Below are 18785 nucleotides of genomic sequence, written 5' to 3'. Positions count from 1 at the left end.
TTATGATACACAAGTACATATCTTGTCTGAGAATGCTGAAATATTTTTCTCAAACAAATCAATGGGAATTTCTTCTATCCTTTACATTATTTTGATTTATGAAAGATTTTACATGAATTTAGAAAGAGCCAATATTACCCATTTCATCAAAAACCCATGGTCTCATTTTATTAACTTGTATTCACATTTTCTGCCTTTTGGAAAGCTGGAGAAATTTGTATTGTTGTTTTATTCAAAAAAGAGAAACAAGACTAGAATTCTCAAAGCTTTATTTGAACCATATGAACACAGTTTCATTAAATTTCTGCAACTAACAACACATAAGCAGATAAGTTAAGACTAAACTCTAGAAAACAAAATACTTCATTTTTAAAATATTCACCAACAAAATTAGGAAATGTTCAATGGGCAGGATTTTTGACAATGCCCACATTATTTGTTAGGCAGGAGGTATATCCCATTATGCCTTTACAAAAACACAAGCTCTCGACATCACTGTTTTTTTTTTCTTTGCGGCATCACATAAAGTTTAAAAACACTATCAGAATGTCTACCACATATGCAATAAAATAGTGCTCTAAAAAGTAACAGTATAACACTGTGATCCCTATTCATGGGTAGGAATGAATAATTTTGATGGCAGAGAAAACAGGAATCGTTATTTAGAATTCTGGTCATGCAATACATTTCAAATACAATGCTGCACAAAGCTATTATGGCACACCATTAATGACTGGTGAGTTACTGAAACTTAGAAACATTTGAGTAGCCCACAGTCTACCTTTATGATTAACAAACACATTGAGTTCTGAGACAGCTTTATACAAAAGGACCAAGATGGCATCTATTCATCATGTTCGATGCTGGAATCTTCGAGTTTTATACCAGATGAATCCTCGCTCATGAACTGGTTTAATATGACTTCCACACTATGCCGTAAATCTTCACTATCATCTGCAGTTTGTTGCTCCTGTCCACTACAATCATTCTGATCAGTTGTTACAGTGGTGACAATTCTGAAAATAGAAAAGCAAACAATAAACTGCCACTCTCATAAAAAATTGGAAATATGTAAATTAAATTCAGTAATCTCAGAAACCTTAAAAGTCTGATAATCTACCACACATATACCCAACATGAGAATGACCCGATGAGGTTATGAATATTAACAATATGCTAATTGTATATATTCAGAAATATTCGGAACTTTTTCGAACCAGTATCATAAGCAGAGTCACAAGAGTTATGTTAGTCACACACTTGCCTTAGGTGCATGGATAGGCACAGTGCAAAATTAGCTACATATAATTATAACTTATTTAAAAAGAAATTAAGCTTGTTAACTTTCACCCTATAAACACAATTAGCACAGTTCTAAAATATTACATATAAGCAATAAAAAGTGCACTGTATTCTGGACACTGTGTGCTATATAGCGAGCAATTTGATTTCAATTAATCATTTTTCTCAGTCATCTGTGCTCATCAGCAGCTGAGCAGCAAGATCAGTAATGGTAGCAGTACAACGGGGATTCAGATCTCGCATGTAAGCATTTTCGTGGTTTCCAAGCCATTTCCCTTAAGACATCATCCACTAAACCATGCCTTTCCCTAAGCAGATACCCTGTATGCACTTTGATATAATGCAAATAATCTAACCTGAGCTGTTATTTTTCATTTTTCATTTCACTCAGAATCAAAATAAAAATTACTTAAACTTTAATAAACTTATTTATGTTACTTTCTCAAATGAATATCTTATGAAGTTTCATAAAATGGAAAGCAAAATGTACCATATATCAGTTTGTTGCTCCTTTTTACAAATAAAGTGTACTGCTGAATGAAATTCTGATATACTCTTGCACTATATTTAATTTGTCTTCAAACTTCCACAGTTCACTTACGATTATTGCTGAAACTTACATAATCATTGTTGGTTGTGGAGCAAATCACGTCCTAGTTTTATTTTTCCCAAGATTAGTGTACTGTTTTATGGATTTTAAACTGTAAATGATAAATCATAAATTCAGAAGTACAGAAAAAATTAACTGTGTCAGAATGACAACAAAAGATATTCTATTAACATACTGAATGTACTTAAATTTTAAGACATAACTTTTTAAATTATTATTTTTGTGTTTGTACAAAAATACAAAATAAAATTATGTAAATATCAGAAATGGTAATTTTTTTTGAAGAACCTTTAGAAATTTTAGTTGAAGAATCATAACAAATAACTTGAAAATAATTTCAGCAAAAGGCAATTTAATTACTAGCATGAGAAGAGGTTATGTAAGACATGATTTCACATTTTCTGAATTGCTCTGCTGTTTACATGATGCAATAACATAAAATGTTTAACATCAAAGTTCAATGGAACAGGAGTTTTGAAATTTATCTTGAAATAATTAAGATAAAAGTTGTTGCCAATTCCAAACAAATTCATTATAACAGAATTTATTTTAAAAAACTCAGTTCAGCTCCACTCTTTCTAAGGTCATTAATATGATGGAATATATTTTTAAATTTCATTCCATTTCCAAATTTTTCATGACTATTTAAAAAGAAATTTGATTTTTCTAAAGAAGTGTCACCATAGCAATTTCAAAAGATTAGTTACTTGCAAAAAGAAAAATAGATGAATGTGGTGTGCATTTACAACTGACTTTTTGATTAAAATAATTATTCACAAGCTATAATAAGAAATTGCAATATTGAAAATTCAATAAAAATCAATAAAATTTTATTCAACGTTCTTCATTAGAAAAGGTCAAGTGATTATGCTGATCATGAGTACCATGGAAATGATCAAGTTTCCAAATCACTACAATTATTTAAACAACCACTACAATTGTTTAACAACAATTTTATTTACAATTATTATTTATATTTTCAAATTATTGCACAGTAACTTTCAAACATCCTGCACAACAAATGTTTAGTGAATTTCATGGCTTCTTGACATACGTATACTGGTACTTACTAAACAATAATAATGGCATACTACGAAAGCAATATGCAACTAATGCTGTATAATAAACAGACAATGACAGATGAAAGGTAGAAAGTGAGAGTGACAAGGAAAACCTTTACTTTTTAAGCTTTGAACATCTCAGTTACAGAGGAAATATACATTTCCATCTGTCCCCCACATTCCAATAAAACTATAATTAAGTCTCATCATTTAAACTGCTTAATATTGCTATATCCCAACACAGACAGTCATGCCATGCACCTCAATCTGAAAAGATAATTTAACTGGATTCACTAAATGATTATTCAATGTAATAAAAATTCTTCAACATAGGAAGATTATGGTGAAACAGTATATGCAGTATGCTGAATTTGTCTTATAATAAAACGAAGAATAATAGTTTCAGCTAATCGAACATCAGTCAAATTTATAGTTTAAATATTATTTTAATGACACCTAAGAAACAGTTTATAATAACTGTTAATTTAACTTTCTACAAATGTAAGAGTTCAGTCTTTAAAACATAAAGGACATGAATTAAATATTTTAGATATTCAGTTTATCAAAATTACTGATGCCATTAAAAAGTTCATCAAGTTATTTTTAATAGCTATCAAAATTATATTCTAATTCAGTACCTTATATGTCCTTCATTTGCATTTCATGCACGTTTAATCAATTTTCCATACTGCTTTTCAATGATTCTTCTATTTCTCTTAAAACTTTTTCATAAAAATTATATACTTTTCCATTTTAATTCTAAGAAAACTAATGACAAATGCTGCAGATTTCGTTTTAGCAAAAATGCTATGATTCAAACACTTCTCCTTCAGCTGCAACTAAATGAAAGAAAAATACCACAAACAGAATGAGACATTGAAAGATTTTTAGAAATTGTTAGTAGTTAAAGACAGCACCTTTTATGAAGCAGAACAGAAACAAGTCAAGTACTGCAATCTAGAGAAATGGTAATTGAAAATGGAATGAGAAAACACTGTACGTAGATGGATGGAAGAAAGGGATCAAAATTTAAATCACTGACAAATAAAACATAAATTTTTATGCACAAAGAAAGCCTCAAAGAAGTCTGCTTCCAACCGTAAAAGTATTTAGATGATTTTATTAGATGCAAAACTGAAGTTTTGGTCAGCTGCTCAGTACTGCAAGGCAATAAGATCATTCCTACTTTTAATTTTGGTCATAAAATTGATCTGATTAAAAATGCCATATTAAATATGTAATAATTTGTAAATGGCAACATTTAACATTCAATATTTAGTAACTTGTAATTGGCAACACTTTGGATACAGATATGAAAATAGAACTATGCTGGTGTTGCAGTTCTCTGTAATATAATACATTCTATGATTATAAATAAACAGTTTTTAAAAACTAAAAATGTACCCTCATTATTTTATATGATATCAGGAGTGTTTTGCTTTCAAAATGGAAAGTTTAAAACCACCAAAGCCAATGAAATTTGATGGAAAAATTGCTTCAAATTGGCAAAGATGGCTGCAATCATTCGAAATGAAATAGCTAGTGGATTACATAAATAAAGAAGAAGAGGTAAGCATTAATACTTTCTTCATGAAATAGGAATTCGTGGTTTTGAAATATATAATACACTTCCTATTGAAGAGGGTAAAGAAATTAAATTAAGTGAAATTAAAACAAAATTTACAGAATATTATATTCTTAAGAAAAACATTACATATGAAAGACATTTAGGCTAATCTTTGGAATATGGTAACAGGTAGTATGGCGACATTTTGGTAAGTCGATAAAGGTTACTAGCTAAGACTTTAGCAATAATCTGAGAAGTACACAGTTCGAATCACAGATTATTTTATCTCAGAGAAATGAGAAATCATGAGACGTAATGTGACATTTTCCGGAAAATTTCAATTGGGATTTTAGCCAATAAGCACTTAGAAACAATTTCGCTGCTAAAGTGCAGAATCGCCCACTTATTTGTTTGGCGCTTTTTACAAGAGTAAGAAGAATTGGATTTTTGTCAATTTTCTTTGACTTTTTAAGTGAAAAAAGGTCAATGTAAACATGGATAAAGTCAATAGTGTGCGCAATGCCATTTTGTGCAATTCTGGGATGTTTTTTTAAGTGAAAATAGGTCGATGTGTATATGGATACCGTATATACGCAATTCTTAAAAACGCAGCAAGCAGTGGGCGATTCTACACTTTATCCCAATTTCGCACCTAATCTTTGTCATGATTAAGCACTTTTGTTCCATAAAAGTTCTAGCATAAGCGTAATTCGGCTAGCAGATTGTTAGAAAAAATGTTGAGTTTTAAAAAAAACTAGCAGGGTTGGTCGCCAACGTTTTGCCAAAAAATCGCCAAGTTACCATAATCCAAAGATTCACCGACATTTATTCTTTACTAAAAATCAAACCGCATCAGAAACCATAGATGAATAAGTAACTGACCTTCGAAATAAAGCTCGAACATGAGAGTTTGCACAATTAACGGATAGTTTAATAAAGGATAAAATTGTTTACAGTATTAAAGATGATGTGAGTTTGCACAATTAACGGATAGTTTAATAAAGGATAAAATTGTTTACAGTATTAAAGATAATGTAGTGACAGCAAGATTGTTACATGAAACAGAATTAACATTAGAAAAAGCTCTTAATATATGCAGATCTGCTGAAATAAAAGCACATCAAATGAAAATCATAAAAGAATAGGAAACTGTTGTAAACTTAGTGAAAAAGAAACTAAGTAAACATGATAAGAATACCTACAAAGAGGCAAATACCAAGAAACAAAAGACAAAAGTTTGTTCTAAATGAGAAACGTCTCATGAGTATTGAAAGTGTCCAACATATGGAAAAATCTGTCATAAGTGTAAAAAGGCAAATCATTTTGCGAATCAATGTAAAAGCTGTATAATAAAAAATGAAGCAGTCAAGGTAAACAAAAAAGATAGACAAATTAAATTAATAAATCATTACTCTAAGGAAGAGTTAGAATTTTATGTAGGCACATTAAACTTTAATTCAGATAACAAGGAAGAGAAATGGACTGTTGATGTTAATGTAAATAAAAGTAAACTAAATTTGCAGTGAGATACTGGAGCAATGTGCAATGTTATTTCTGAAAGCAAAGTGAAATAGCTAAATGTTCCGATACAGAAGTCTGAAATTAAAAGATTAGTTATATTCTGTGGAAATAAAATGGATACTTTAGGAAAAGTAATCTCTGTTTACACTGAAAACTTACTGGAGGAATACAAAGATGTATTTGAAGGCTCAGGTTGCTTGAATGGAAAATATAAAATTCAGTTAAAACAAGATGCAACACTAGTAATTCATCTTCCAAGAAAAATACTCATAACTATACGAGATAAAGTGAAGAAAGAATTACAAAGAATGGAAAATTTAAATGTTATTGAAAAAGTAAGAGAACCAACTGAATGGGTAAATTCAATGGTCACAGTTGCCGAACCTAACAAAATAAGAATATGTTTAGATTCTAGAGATTTAAATAAAGCTATAAAACGAGAACGTTATCCTATGTTAACCATTGACAAAGTTGTCACTAGAATGCCAAATGCAAAAATATTTTCTGTTTTAGATGCTAATTGTGCTTTTTGGCAAATCCAGCTTGCAGAAGAAAGTAGTAATTTGTGTACATTCAATACACCTTTTGGCAGATACAAATTTAAAAGATTACCTTTTGGCTATGTTCAACTCCAGAAAATTTGCCAAACACAATTAAGCCAAATAATAGAAGGTCTAGAAGGCATTGAATGTATTATAGATGATATTTTAATATGGGGATCTAATAAAAAGGAACATGAGCTACAACTTAAAAAAGTACTCCAGAGAGCACGAGAAAATAATTTGAAGTACAGTAAGGCTAAATGTAAAATAAAAGTTAATTGTGTGAATTATATAGGGCATGAGTTAAATGAAAATGGACTAAAACTTGATTTTTCTAAAGTGGAAGCAATTGTTAAAATGCCAGAACCTACAGACGTGCCTTTGCTACAAAGATTTTTGAGAATGATTAATTATTTAGCAAAAAAAATTCCTAACTTAACTACTATTACTGTTCCATTAAGACAGTTACTTGAGAAAAATGTTCTCTGGCACTGGACTGAAAAACATCAAAAAGCTTTCGAAACACTTAAAGAATTGGTTGCAAAAGCACCCGAATTAAAATTCTTTTATGTTAATAAGGATATAACTCTTTCAGTAGATGCAAGTTCTGAAGGATTAGGTACTGTTTTACTACAAGGAAATCAACCAATTGCTTATGGTTCCAAAGCTCTAACGAAAAGTCAGAAAAATTATGCTCAGATAAAAAAAAAAGCTTTTAGCTATTACTTTTGGATGTTCCAAATTTCATCAATATATATATGGCAAGCGTATTACAGTTGAAACTGATCATTGACCATTAGAAAGCATAACTAAGAAACCTCTATTTAAAGCACCACAACAATTACAAAGAATGCTGTTAAATTTACAAAAATATGATCTGGATGTACAACACAAAAAGGGTAAAGACTTAATAGCAGACACTTTGAGTAGAGCATATTTGAATACAACAGAAGATAATGATGAAGATACAGAAATTTGCACACTGATTCCAGCATCTGTTGGCAAAATTTATGAACTGAAGAAAGAAAGTGAATGTGATGCTACACTACAGTGCTTAAAGAAATATATTCTGAGAGGTTGGCCAGAAAGGAAACATTAGGTGGGAAACAAGTCAAAGTATTTTGGGATTAATGAGATGAGTTGACAATGGAAAATGACTTATTTTTCAAAGGAGGAAGGGTAATTGTTCCTTTATCTATGCAAAAAGAGATGTTAAATTTAATTTATAAGGGTCATTTTGTTATATAAAAATGTGTAAGAAAAGAGCTAGAGATGTTTTGTTTTGGTCACTTATGAAGAAGCAGATAGAAGATAAAAATTTCAAAATGTCCTTTATGTAATGAATACCAGAATAAAAACATAAGAGAGCCTATAATACCACATAAAGTTCCCAATTTACCTTGGTATAAAGTTGCAACAGATTTATTTGAGATTAACAAATATGTATACTTATTAATTGTAGATTACTATTCCAACTGTTTTGAAATCTCTAAACTACCGGATACTCAGACAGTGATCAGTTACATGAAATCTCATTTTGCAAGATAAGGAATACCATTAATAGCGATATCTTATAATGCACCTCAGTTCGCAAGTAAAGAATTTGCAAAGAAATACCAATTTAAGCATATAACAAGCAGTCCATACCATCCACAGTCGAATGGATTAACAGAGCGTTCAGTACAAACGGCGAAGAAATTGTTGAAGAAAGATCAAGCAGATCATGCTGCTCCTTATTTAGCATCGTTAGAAACACTCCAACTAATGAGATGCTAGGATCACTAGCTCAACAAGCTATAAGTAGAAGAACAAGAATGATTCTTCCTACATCCGAAAAATTACTAAAACCTCAAGTTGTGAAAAATGTAAAAGGAAAAAAATCAACCAAGAAAGAACTAAGAAGTTATATTATGATCATCATACAAAAACATTACCATCGCTAAGCAAAGGAGATTGTGTTAGGGTATATCAAGATAATCACTGGAAAACAGCAGTTGGAGAAGAAGTATATAAGATGCCTAGATCATATATATTGACATCAGTTAGATCAGTATTGAGAAGAAATAGAAAAGACATTAGAGAAAACAGTTCAGCTGTTGAAGAGATTATCAGAGGAACAGAACAAGGAGTTAATGCACAGAAAACAGATGTAAAAGGACATGATTCCAGATATTCTAAACGGCAGAGTTTAGAAGATCAACTACCAAACTCTGCTAACTCAGAAACAAGGCACTAGAAGTGGGAGAACGATTAGAAAGCCGGCCAGTATTTGGATTGATTTTAGACTGTTAGTAAAAAAAATTAAAAGCTTTTGAACTCTTTGAAAACAACGGATGATGTAATATTTAATAACTTGCAAATGACAACATTTCAAATTTAATATTTAGTAACTTGTAATTGGCAACACTTTGGATACAGATATGAAACTAGAACTATGCTGGTATTGCAGTTCTTTGTAATATAATACATTCTATGATTAAAAACTAAAAGTGTACTCTCATTATTTTATAAAATACAGCTTCACCATGACTGCTAGATTTTGATAGACATCAAGAACTATTTTAGTTGATGATTAACAAGAAAATCGAATGTAATGTTAACTATCACAAATTTAAATAAAAAATTATGAAAAATATAAGTAAACATAAGGGGTTTAATTGGTTTACTAAAATAAGAATCGGAAGAATAACTAAAGAGGAAGAAAAATTATATAAAATGAATAAAAAATTATTATTAAAAGCAAATACATGGTATCTACGAAATAAAATGTAACTAAGTAATAAGGTATGTATAATACGACTTAAAAAAATCAAGCAACTACCTAGTAGTAGTGGTAGCTGTAGTTCTACTAACTAAATCTTCTCCATCTAATGCTGAGCTATCACCTAAAATAATAATAAAGGGGGAAAATAATAAATTTTTGCAGCAACAGAAAGCATGCAGTAAAAATATGAAAACTACTTCTGAGTGCAATAAAGGAACAATTTAGAAAATGGTAAGCACTTAACTAAATGTTTAAAGATGGTCGATTAATTCATTTTCATTCTACTTTCTAACACATTATTTAACAAACCCACATCGAAAAAAAGATACACGAAGCTAAGACAATAATCTAATTTTTGTCACAATTTGAAAGTATGCAATTTTATATATAAAACATAGCTATTTCATTTTTACAATATTATATACTGGAAAATCTAAAACATTCCAAAATGGTTAAACTTTCAGCAATTTGAAAAAATATCTATTTCATGTAATAGCACTTCTCTTAATATAAAATAAAATTTTTTAAATAATTCAAAGACAAATATTTGGTAAATTTACCTAAAGCCTAATTATCTCACCATCAACTTTAGTCTAAAAGTTCTTTAATTTAGAATATTTGTTGAAAAAAAATTAAGAGCAACTGCTATTTAATTCAAGTTCGCAAATTTACATTACTGACAATTGAAGTAGATATGATCAGTCCAAAATTCCTTATATTTTGGCTTCATTAAGTATGATTAAATAGTAGCTCACCAGTTTATAAATATGGATTATAGTAAAGCATTTTAGAAATTTTACTGATCATGAAATCATAAATTTTAAGAATTAAACACCATTTATATAACATAACAAAAACGATAACACTGAAGATTATAATAATATATAACAAATGTTTTAAAACTTCTTAACTATGTATAGCTACTACATTGAATAAATCAACATATTTGATTAAAATTCATTCTGGATTGTTTTTTTTTTTTTAAAGAACACATGCTAAATCATATTATGTACTACAAATAACGGATTCATTCTGACTTTGATCATTCTTTTCCACAAATCTTAAATATATTATGCATATATATCCATTGAGGTGTTGAAAGTAACTTTCAATTATTTTTCCATGAAAATCCTTAACAATAAAATACAGATTTTAGAAAATAGGGCAGAAGTATGACATCAAAGACAGTAATGTGACTTTTTATATTATTAAATGCTTACAAAATCTTATTTGTCAATATTATATTCAAAAAGCATAGAGTAAAAACATGAAAATCACATACGAGGTTATTAGAAAATTACTTTATTAAAATAAGTTCCCATTTAACCCTTAGCACTCCGCACGTTTTTGTACCACTGCCTACCAGCAACTCCGGCACATTTTCACAGTGGAATGCAGCATCCAGAATATCTGCATGAATCTCTTTCTTGTAAATATTTTACCAAAGAAAGGGATGTGACTATTCTTCTTAACTGATCAATAATTCTGCATATTCGCCGGAGGTATCTTACCTATATTGATAATAACTCCAATAAAAGCCCAAAACTCATCCTCTTCCACCGCACGCCACGTTTTCCAAATAGAATTACTAGATATTTCTTTATTCTATATCCATTTTCTGCGTAATTGTTGGTTTCTTTTATAACTTCATTTACCAGTTTGTTTGTGAAAAATAATTTGAAATATTTGGTCGGCTGTGCGAAATTTGTAGGAATTTGTGGTCCAATGACCTTTGGAGATACACTAAAATGTATTCTATCTGGAATATCTAATTCTGTGACATCGTGCCATTCATCCAAGTTTTCCGGTGACTCTTTGCTTTCACTTTCAATAACTACCCTTCGTCATCTCTTTGGTAGTATAATTTCGGAACCACTACTTGAAGTGTCAGAATTATAATCAACATTGTCTTCCACAATAACTTCTAACAATGAAAAATCAAACACATCTTCACTATCACTCAACTCTACATTCTCATCACAATAATTATTTTTCTCTATGTTGCTAACCGTAAAATGGGTCAAATAATGTTTCAATCATAACAGTAGCAAGACTGAGCATGTTTTAACAACAGATAACAATTGCCAACACAGACAATTCCATAACATCTTAAGCCTAATCATGCTAAAAACATTGGGCTCTGCAGCGGAGCCTACGGAGTTACGGAACAAATGACGGACGGCTCTGTGGTGGAGCCAACGGAGTGCTAAGGGTTAAGCTAAATGCAGGTACACTATTCATGCACTTAAGATTGACAGATCTTTGTAGCAAACAATTTCCATGATCACATGATCTCTGCAGTCATTAATGTATTACTACTTCCCATGAGTTATGAAATGTTGCAATGCCATAAATCCCTATTATTTAATGCATATACTAATAAAGGATTTTTCAGTTATATAAATGATTTTCCTCGGTATATACTATAACTTCAGTAACACTTTGTAAGTTAAAAATGTGTCAGAAAGTAGTTTTAAGAGCAAAAATATCACATTTTACCTACATGTATTACTTATGCAAAACTTTAAAATAAATTCATCACATTAAAATGCAAAGAAAAATCTATTTATGGTAAAAAAAAATACAACAAAGAAAGCAAATTTTTAAGATACAGTCAAACCTTCTTTAGTGGACTTTTGGGGCAATAAGAATTTGGCTCATTATCAGGAAAGATTCATTAAATGGAGCTGTATGAGTTTCCTACTGAGGACTGGAGATTGAAAAATCTGTCTATAATAGGAAGTGTCCATTAAAGTAGGTTTGACTTTGTATCAAAATTTCAACGAAATTCAGACTTTATTTGAAAAATTCGGTAATAACATCTGCACACTGCCCAAAAAAAATACAGTATACAAAAATCATGCAAAAACCATAAAAGCAGAGCATTCTTTCTGAAAATAAAAAAAAGTCAAGACATAGAAACACACATTATGACTGCATACACTAAAGTGCAGTAATAACAACACCATACAATGAAAATAAAAGGGGAAACTAAATAATAATTTAAATCTATATAAATAGTGCAAGTTTCATCACAAAACTTTTCGGCCAGGTCAATATAACAGCAGTGATTACTAATATATCACAAAAAAACTTTTAAACAAAACATACCCTACAAAAATAAATTATGAAAATATATAAACAATAAGTAATAATTTTATTTAAAGAAAATAAATTTTAAAAGTATTAAAATAAAAAAGAGGGACAACAAATATAACTTAATAGAATTATAAAGCATGCAAAATGCATAAACAAGGAGCATTCTAAGATGTTTGAATAAAATAAGCATGATATACAGTATAAAACATAAAGCATTCATACAAGCATATCAGAACTGAATAACGAGGCACTGAATCACTTTTTACAACATATTTGGTTCACAACTGTATCAACTACCTGACGCACTTAATCCATGTCCAGCTTCAAAGGTCTTTAATAAATCATCAGAAGCTCTAAGTGGTTTGGAATCTTCTTTTATATCTGTAAATGAATGGGAAGGGTAATCTTCCATCAAAACAGATTCATCAGTTAATTTTGAAAGAAATAACTCCATTTGCTCTTTGGCTCCATTGGCACTTTGCAAATTTTGAAGTTCTTCTAGCTTACAAGCTAATGCTCCTTTACTTAAAGGCTCATCCACATTACTTGAAACTTGAGTTTTTTCATCTGTTACAGTGTCACCTATAGAATAAGTTAATTTAGGTTCCGGCTCTAAAGTGTCAGTGCTGGAGACCATAGTGCATTCTTCACCAGAAGCCTGAGCACTATTGATGCTCGATGACATAACAGAGTCGGTTTCAAATTGATATGTTGCATGAGTAGCTGTTGAACTGCTTGGATCTATTGAATCAGTACTAGATATCATACAGTCTAATTTTCCATTACCACACATCTTTTCCCCACTAGAACTAGAATCGTGACCTCCACCTAGATTATCAACATCTGTTGCTGGAGGAAATGGCTCAGATTCTTCAATGTCAGTAGCTTCATCTTTACTAGAGACCTTATTTCCTTCAGATGTGTCTTGGGTTTCAGATAAAACTCTCATTAGAACAGTACACTCATCAGAAGTTACACCTTCAGACACAGTTTCTTCTTGGAATTTCTCAACATTAGTCTGAGCTACTTTAATTATTTCTTCAAAATCAATTCGCCTTTTCTCATATTCTGAATCTGAACCATCATGTAATGAACTAGGCAAAATTTCAAGAACATCTGAAGACTGACTTTCAAGACCTTCTTCAATTTCAGAAAGCATGACATCATCTACACCAATTCTATCAAGTGGCTCGTTTTCAACACATTCCTTTTCCAATTTTTCAAATTCTGTTAAAGATGACATTGAAATATCATCATGCTCACCACTCTTAGTAAATGCCATTTTTTCACTTGAATCAACAGAAGAACGGCTAAGTCTACCAGCAACGATTTCTGCCTCAAGCCTTTCAAACTCCTGAAGAGAAGATGATGCAGATGTATCACCACTTCTTGGGAAAAACCTCCGACTAGGATGCGCATCAAAACTAGGAGTGCTTTGTTTATCTTCTTCAATAGACGGAATGGGACTTGGATAAACATCTGATTCACGCAACTCAAATTCTTCTTCTTCATGATGAGTATACAGATCAGTTCCTGAAATTTCATCATATTTTGAAGTATATACTTGAGAAACACAATCAGATTCAGCAAGGATGTCTCCCTCATCACATTTTACACTGGAAGATGCACTTTGAGCATCTGAAGTCTTTTCGTCTTTTGATGATTTTCCAGTGGCAGCTGTTTTATGAGACTTATATTCATAACGCTCATCTTCAGGTGATGTGTCAACTATATCAGTTCTCTCAAGAGAATCAGTACTTTGAAGATCTGGCAGCAACTGAGATCCTGTTCCTAAAGTGGGCATTGCTTCAGTGCTACTAACAGATTCACCACATGGAATATTAATTTCACTTTCATAACTTGGAGGTAAGGAATCAATTCCTCCAGGAAGTAAATCACACTGATCACTTTCAGGAAGATAACTAGTCAAATCAGGACATACACGAGATTCAGAAGCTCTGTGACTACTGTAGCCACTAAAACTAAATGATTGTTCTTGCTGTGCTTCTGGTTTCTCAGCGTCCAATGACCTGCCATTTTGTGTGTCATAATCTGATGAGGGCTGAGTGTGACATGAAGTACTCTCATTATTCTTACTTCCCATGTCTCCCACGGATTGAGAGTTCACACCAGAAGTGTGCTGACTAGCAGCATCAGAAGAAATAGCATTACTACCTTCTATTTCAAGGTCAAATTGCAAACCATCTGTTTCATATGATTGGTTTTGATTAGATACAGGCTGTGAATTATCACCATCAAGATTGTCATAATCTGGATTATAATCCACTTCAACAGGACCGTTTAACTGAAGATAGGAAGTTTCAGGATGCGAAATAAAAGAGTGTTCAGGAGTAAGCGCTTCCTCAAGATTTTCTTGACAAGAATCAGATGCAGCCACAAAATTAGGACTGTCTGGTGCAAGACAGGATGAAGGTGCATTATAAGAGAGCTGTACAGCTGTATCAGTGCTGGTTTGCCATGTCTGTTCACTATGAGTTGCTGAACTTTCAGACACAGAAAGTTGCTCTTCATCAAGTACACTATTTGTTTGTTCAATACGCTCTTGATCGAGGACTATATCCATAACGGAACTAACTGAGCGTCTGTGATATGGAATATCCCGTGAAGAAGATCCAGTTTCAACCTGAGTACAAGACGGTGTTGTATATGCAACAGAAGTTGAAAAATGCACACCTTCTTCAATGGCATGAACTTCTGTAGCAGAAGAAGCAACTTCTGTATCTATTGGAATACTTCCATTATTTTCAATAACTTCGAATTTATCAGAAATTTCAGATTCAGTTGCATATTGCCATGTCCACTGTTGAGGCAACTGCTTCATTTTTTCGTCAGGAGCTGTATCTCTGAAATCCCAGGTTTTCATAAAAGGTAGTTCAATGCCACTTCGAATGACTGACTCGGGAATTTTCATATCATATGGCTCTTTAAGTGAATCATAATTTGCTGGCTCTTCATCTAGAACTGGCATTTCCAGATCAGGGCCAAATTCTAATTCCATTTCTTGTGCAGAAGGCACTAATGTCTCACTAGCCTCAGATGATACTTCTACACTAGCCAGATGGCCAGAACTTTCTGAGTCAACGGAATAAGCAGATTCTCTTGAACTATGACTAAACGAGGAACACGCAGTTGCATATGATATTTCTTGAGATGAAATGGCAGTTGCATATGATCCAGATGCTTCTTGAGATGTGACACACGTTTCATATTCAGAGCCATGACCACTGAAAACATTAATTTCAAACTCAGATGAGCATGGCCTACTAGCAGCAGGTGTACTTCTTGGTGTTCTTCCACTGTCAGAAGTTTCAACTGAATAATATGGGCTTTCTGTTTCTCCAGAACTAGAAAATGACTCTTCTTTACGTTTTCCAGCAGATTCAGTTATACTTTCAATTTTCGAACCTTCTGCATCTGAATCGCTCTTTTTCCCATGTGATGATTTACTTTCTGATCGTGGCAGCTTTCTACTTTCATCAAACGAATCAGATTTTTTGGACAATAAGCCAGGATCATCTAAAAAATCTGTATCTAATAATTTTTCTTCTACAGTTGTACCTTTCTTTTCAGATGGTAATTCAAATCCTGCATTGACATCTACCTCCGCAACTATATGTGTTTTTATTTGATTACTATCAGCTATGAACATTTCTTGAGAACTTAAGTCTTGACTTTTGTCTTTATGTTCCTCATCAGACGAACTTCCCTTTAAATCAGATTTTTCAGGAAGATCTTGCAAAGCCATCTCTTGTGGAGAATCACAAGATTCAATAGACGAATGTTCCTCAATGGTGGAAACTTGTTTAGTTGATTTTAATGATCTTATATCTTTCTTATCAGGCCTAGAATAAACATCTTTTCCACGGCGTGGAATATCAACATCCGCCATAGAACTGCTCATTCCAGATGACATATGATCAAAATCATGTGATCCAAAATCTAATGTTTGATAAACGTCTTGCATTAAACCTTTGGACGCAAGTAACGAATCTGAAGCAAGAGCTTGAAGCTGCTCAGTCAGAGAGTGCTCCTCTCTGGCTTCTTCATAATCTACTAGATGTTCATCTTGCTCTACTGTAATACCTTCTGATGAAGATATGTCATCAGTTGGCCCAGCACTTTCTTCAGATACCTGAGGAGAAATCTTTCTTGGCAAATTGTTCTGTTTATCATTACTAATTTCAGAGGAAGATTCCTGTGTTGTTCTTCCTGAAATTTCACTGAGGTCAGACTTTTTCAATGAAAAAGTTCCCAGCTCTTTTCTTTCAGGAGACCCACATTCAATATCTTCACCCAATGCTTGAGTAAGTATTTCAGTTCTGATATGCTGGTAAACAGGACATTTACGATCTTCAGAAGCTGAAATATGTTCCAGATCCTCTGCAATTTGTTTTACTTCAAGAGGACTTTCTTCAATAGATAAATCAATTTCTTCCCTAAGAATTTCTGATTTAATATGACTATCAACAGTAGAAGAAATGTCCATCAGATTTGAAGGCTTCTCTTGAGAGTGTTTCACAGTATCTCGAACACTGTCATCTTCATCCAGTTTAACAGCTTCCTTAAATTCTTCTTTTTTATATAAATCCACAATAAGTTTCCTTTCAGTATATTCTTCATCCGATACAGAGCTTACACGAATATCTCCAGAGCTTAAAGAATGATGTGCATGTTGATCGTGTGCACTACCAAGAGATTCCACAACTGGAGGAACATCAGTTTCTGAGACTTCTAAAAGTTTAGTAAATATTAGTTAGTATATAAAATATAAAAAATGTTAACTCATGCATCTTTGTTGATACTGAAGCATGCTCTACTGACTGAAAGAAACTAACAATGACCATGCAACATCCAAAAATGAGTCTGGCATTCTAAGCAAAATAAATTTTGACAGAACACAACCATGCATAAATAATACAGTAAATGATCATAACTATAATAACATATTTTATCAACAATATATGTACATGTACAAAAGTTCTGAGACAGGATTGAATAAAATAAAAAGGATTACTTTAGAAAAAAATTTAGAACATCATGCTTGTCAGTAAAAATGCAAAATATGTAAATAAAATCATAAAATAAAAATTTTAACTTGCAACTGTAAACGTTCACAAAAGGCTTAAAGAATACTTAGATCCCCCTTTTACCCAATTTCACAACTATAAAAATATTTTTACAGAAAAGTTACTCGCCTGAACAACTGATACGAATAACTGTCCCAAGATGCTTATAAATAAAATGCTTATTTTCCTAATTTATACAAATACAAAATGCACAATAAGACTTTCAATAAATATAACATAGTAAATCAAAATTTTAAACACTGAGAAAAAAACTTTCAACTTGAATTTTTAAAACAAGCATATAATTCACAATATTTTATAAAAATAAAGAAGGTAACTAAAATGAAAAATTTATACATTCAATGCAGACATGCTGAACATAATACTTAAAAACATAAATTCTCTAAATGATAAATTAATGTTTAAATGTTTAATCTTAATGAATCAAAACTATTCATGAACTTTAATCCATAATTAATTTTAAAAGGAAAGTTCTGGAGTTTCAAAACAGAAAATAAATAAATAAAAATAAAAATAAACCCCTGTCTCAGAAAAATCAAGAACAGGACATATTCAGCAAGAAATATTCATATTTGCTTTGCATCACAGTTGAAAAAACTAATTTATATCTTTTATAAAAATTACTGTTCAAAAATAAAAGTAAACTAAGAAATTATAATTTTAAATGAAACTAGATTCTTTGCAAATTTTATGAAGTGGTTTATAAGTGGAAATAAAAATTTATGATATTAGACCTACCATTACATATGAATATATATTAGGTATTTATAAATTATTAGAATTTGTATCAGATTGTTGCATAAAAATACATTTCTTAAACTATATACAGACTTCAGTGAAAAATTAACTTTATTAAGAAAAGATTATTTAAACTTAAAGTATTATTTTGAAAGGGTTTTCCTAAATACCAGCAAGAAAAGTATAAAAAGGTATTTAACACTTGAAATGCTATTCAATTCAGACCGTACAAATTCAAATTAACTTTAATTTAAAGACTTTTATTTCAATTATTATTTATTTTATTTTAGCTTAAATTATCATACAGAACCTTTCACAAAATAATGCTTTTTAAAATTACTTTTTTTAAAATTTTTATTTCAAGAGCAAAAAATAGTCTGCAAGCTCAAATCTATTGAGTAAAAATATTTACATGTTTTTTGCAACACACTATTATAGTAACACTGTAAATAAAAATTATGCTACTCTTTACT

At 31.1% G+C, this 18785-nt stretch overlaps 1 protein-coding gene across 1 annotated transcript in view; it reads right to left on the bottom strand.

Annotated features, from left to right (window-relative positions):
- Positions 1 to 252: 252 nt before the first annotated feature.
- The window catches only part of LOC118199574 (uncharacterized), a 317346-nt gene continuing 298813 nt past the window's right edge, over positions 253 to 18785 (bottom strand). The window contains exons 40-42 of the mRNA XM_085810256.1: positions 12764 to 17218; positions 9425 to 9488; positions 253 to 1016 (exon numbers count right to left, since the gene is read on the bottom strand). Of these exons, the coding sequence (XP_085666382.1) occupies positions 845 to 1016; positions 9425 to 9488; positions 12764 to 17218 (4691 nt within the window). The 3' untranslated portion in view covers positions 253 to 844. The remainder of the gene's footprint in view (positions 1017 to 9424; positions 9489 to 12763; positions 17219 to 18785) is intronic.

Source organism: Stegodyphus dumicola, chromosome 2 (assembly GCF_044657685.1).
Source record: "Stegodyphus dumicola isolate Sdum_Otavi_A_Nest chromosome 2, ASM4465768v1".
Taxonomy (NCBI): domain Eukaryota; kingdom Metazoa; phylum Arthropoda; class Arachnida; order Araneae; family Eresidae; genus Stegodyphus; species Stegodyphus dumicola.
The sequence above is the reverse complement of the archived record's forward strand: the minus strand, read 5'-3'. Positions and strand labels throughout refer to the sequence as shown.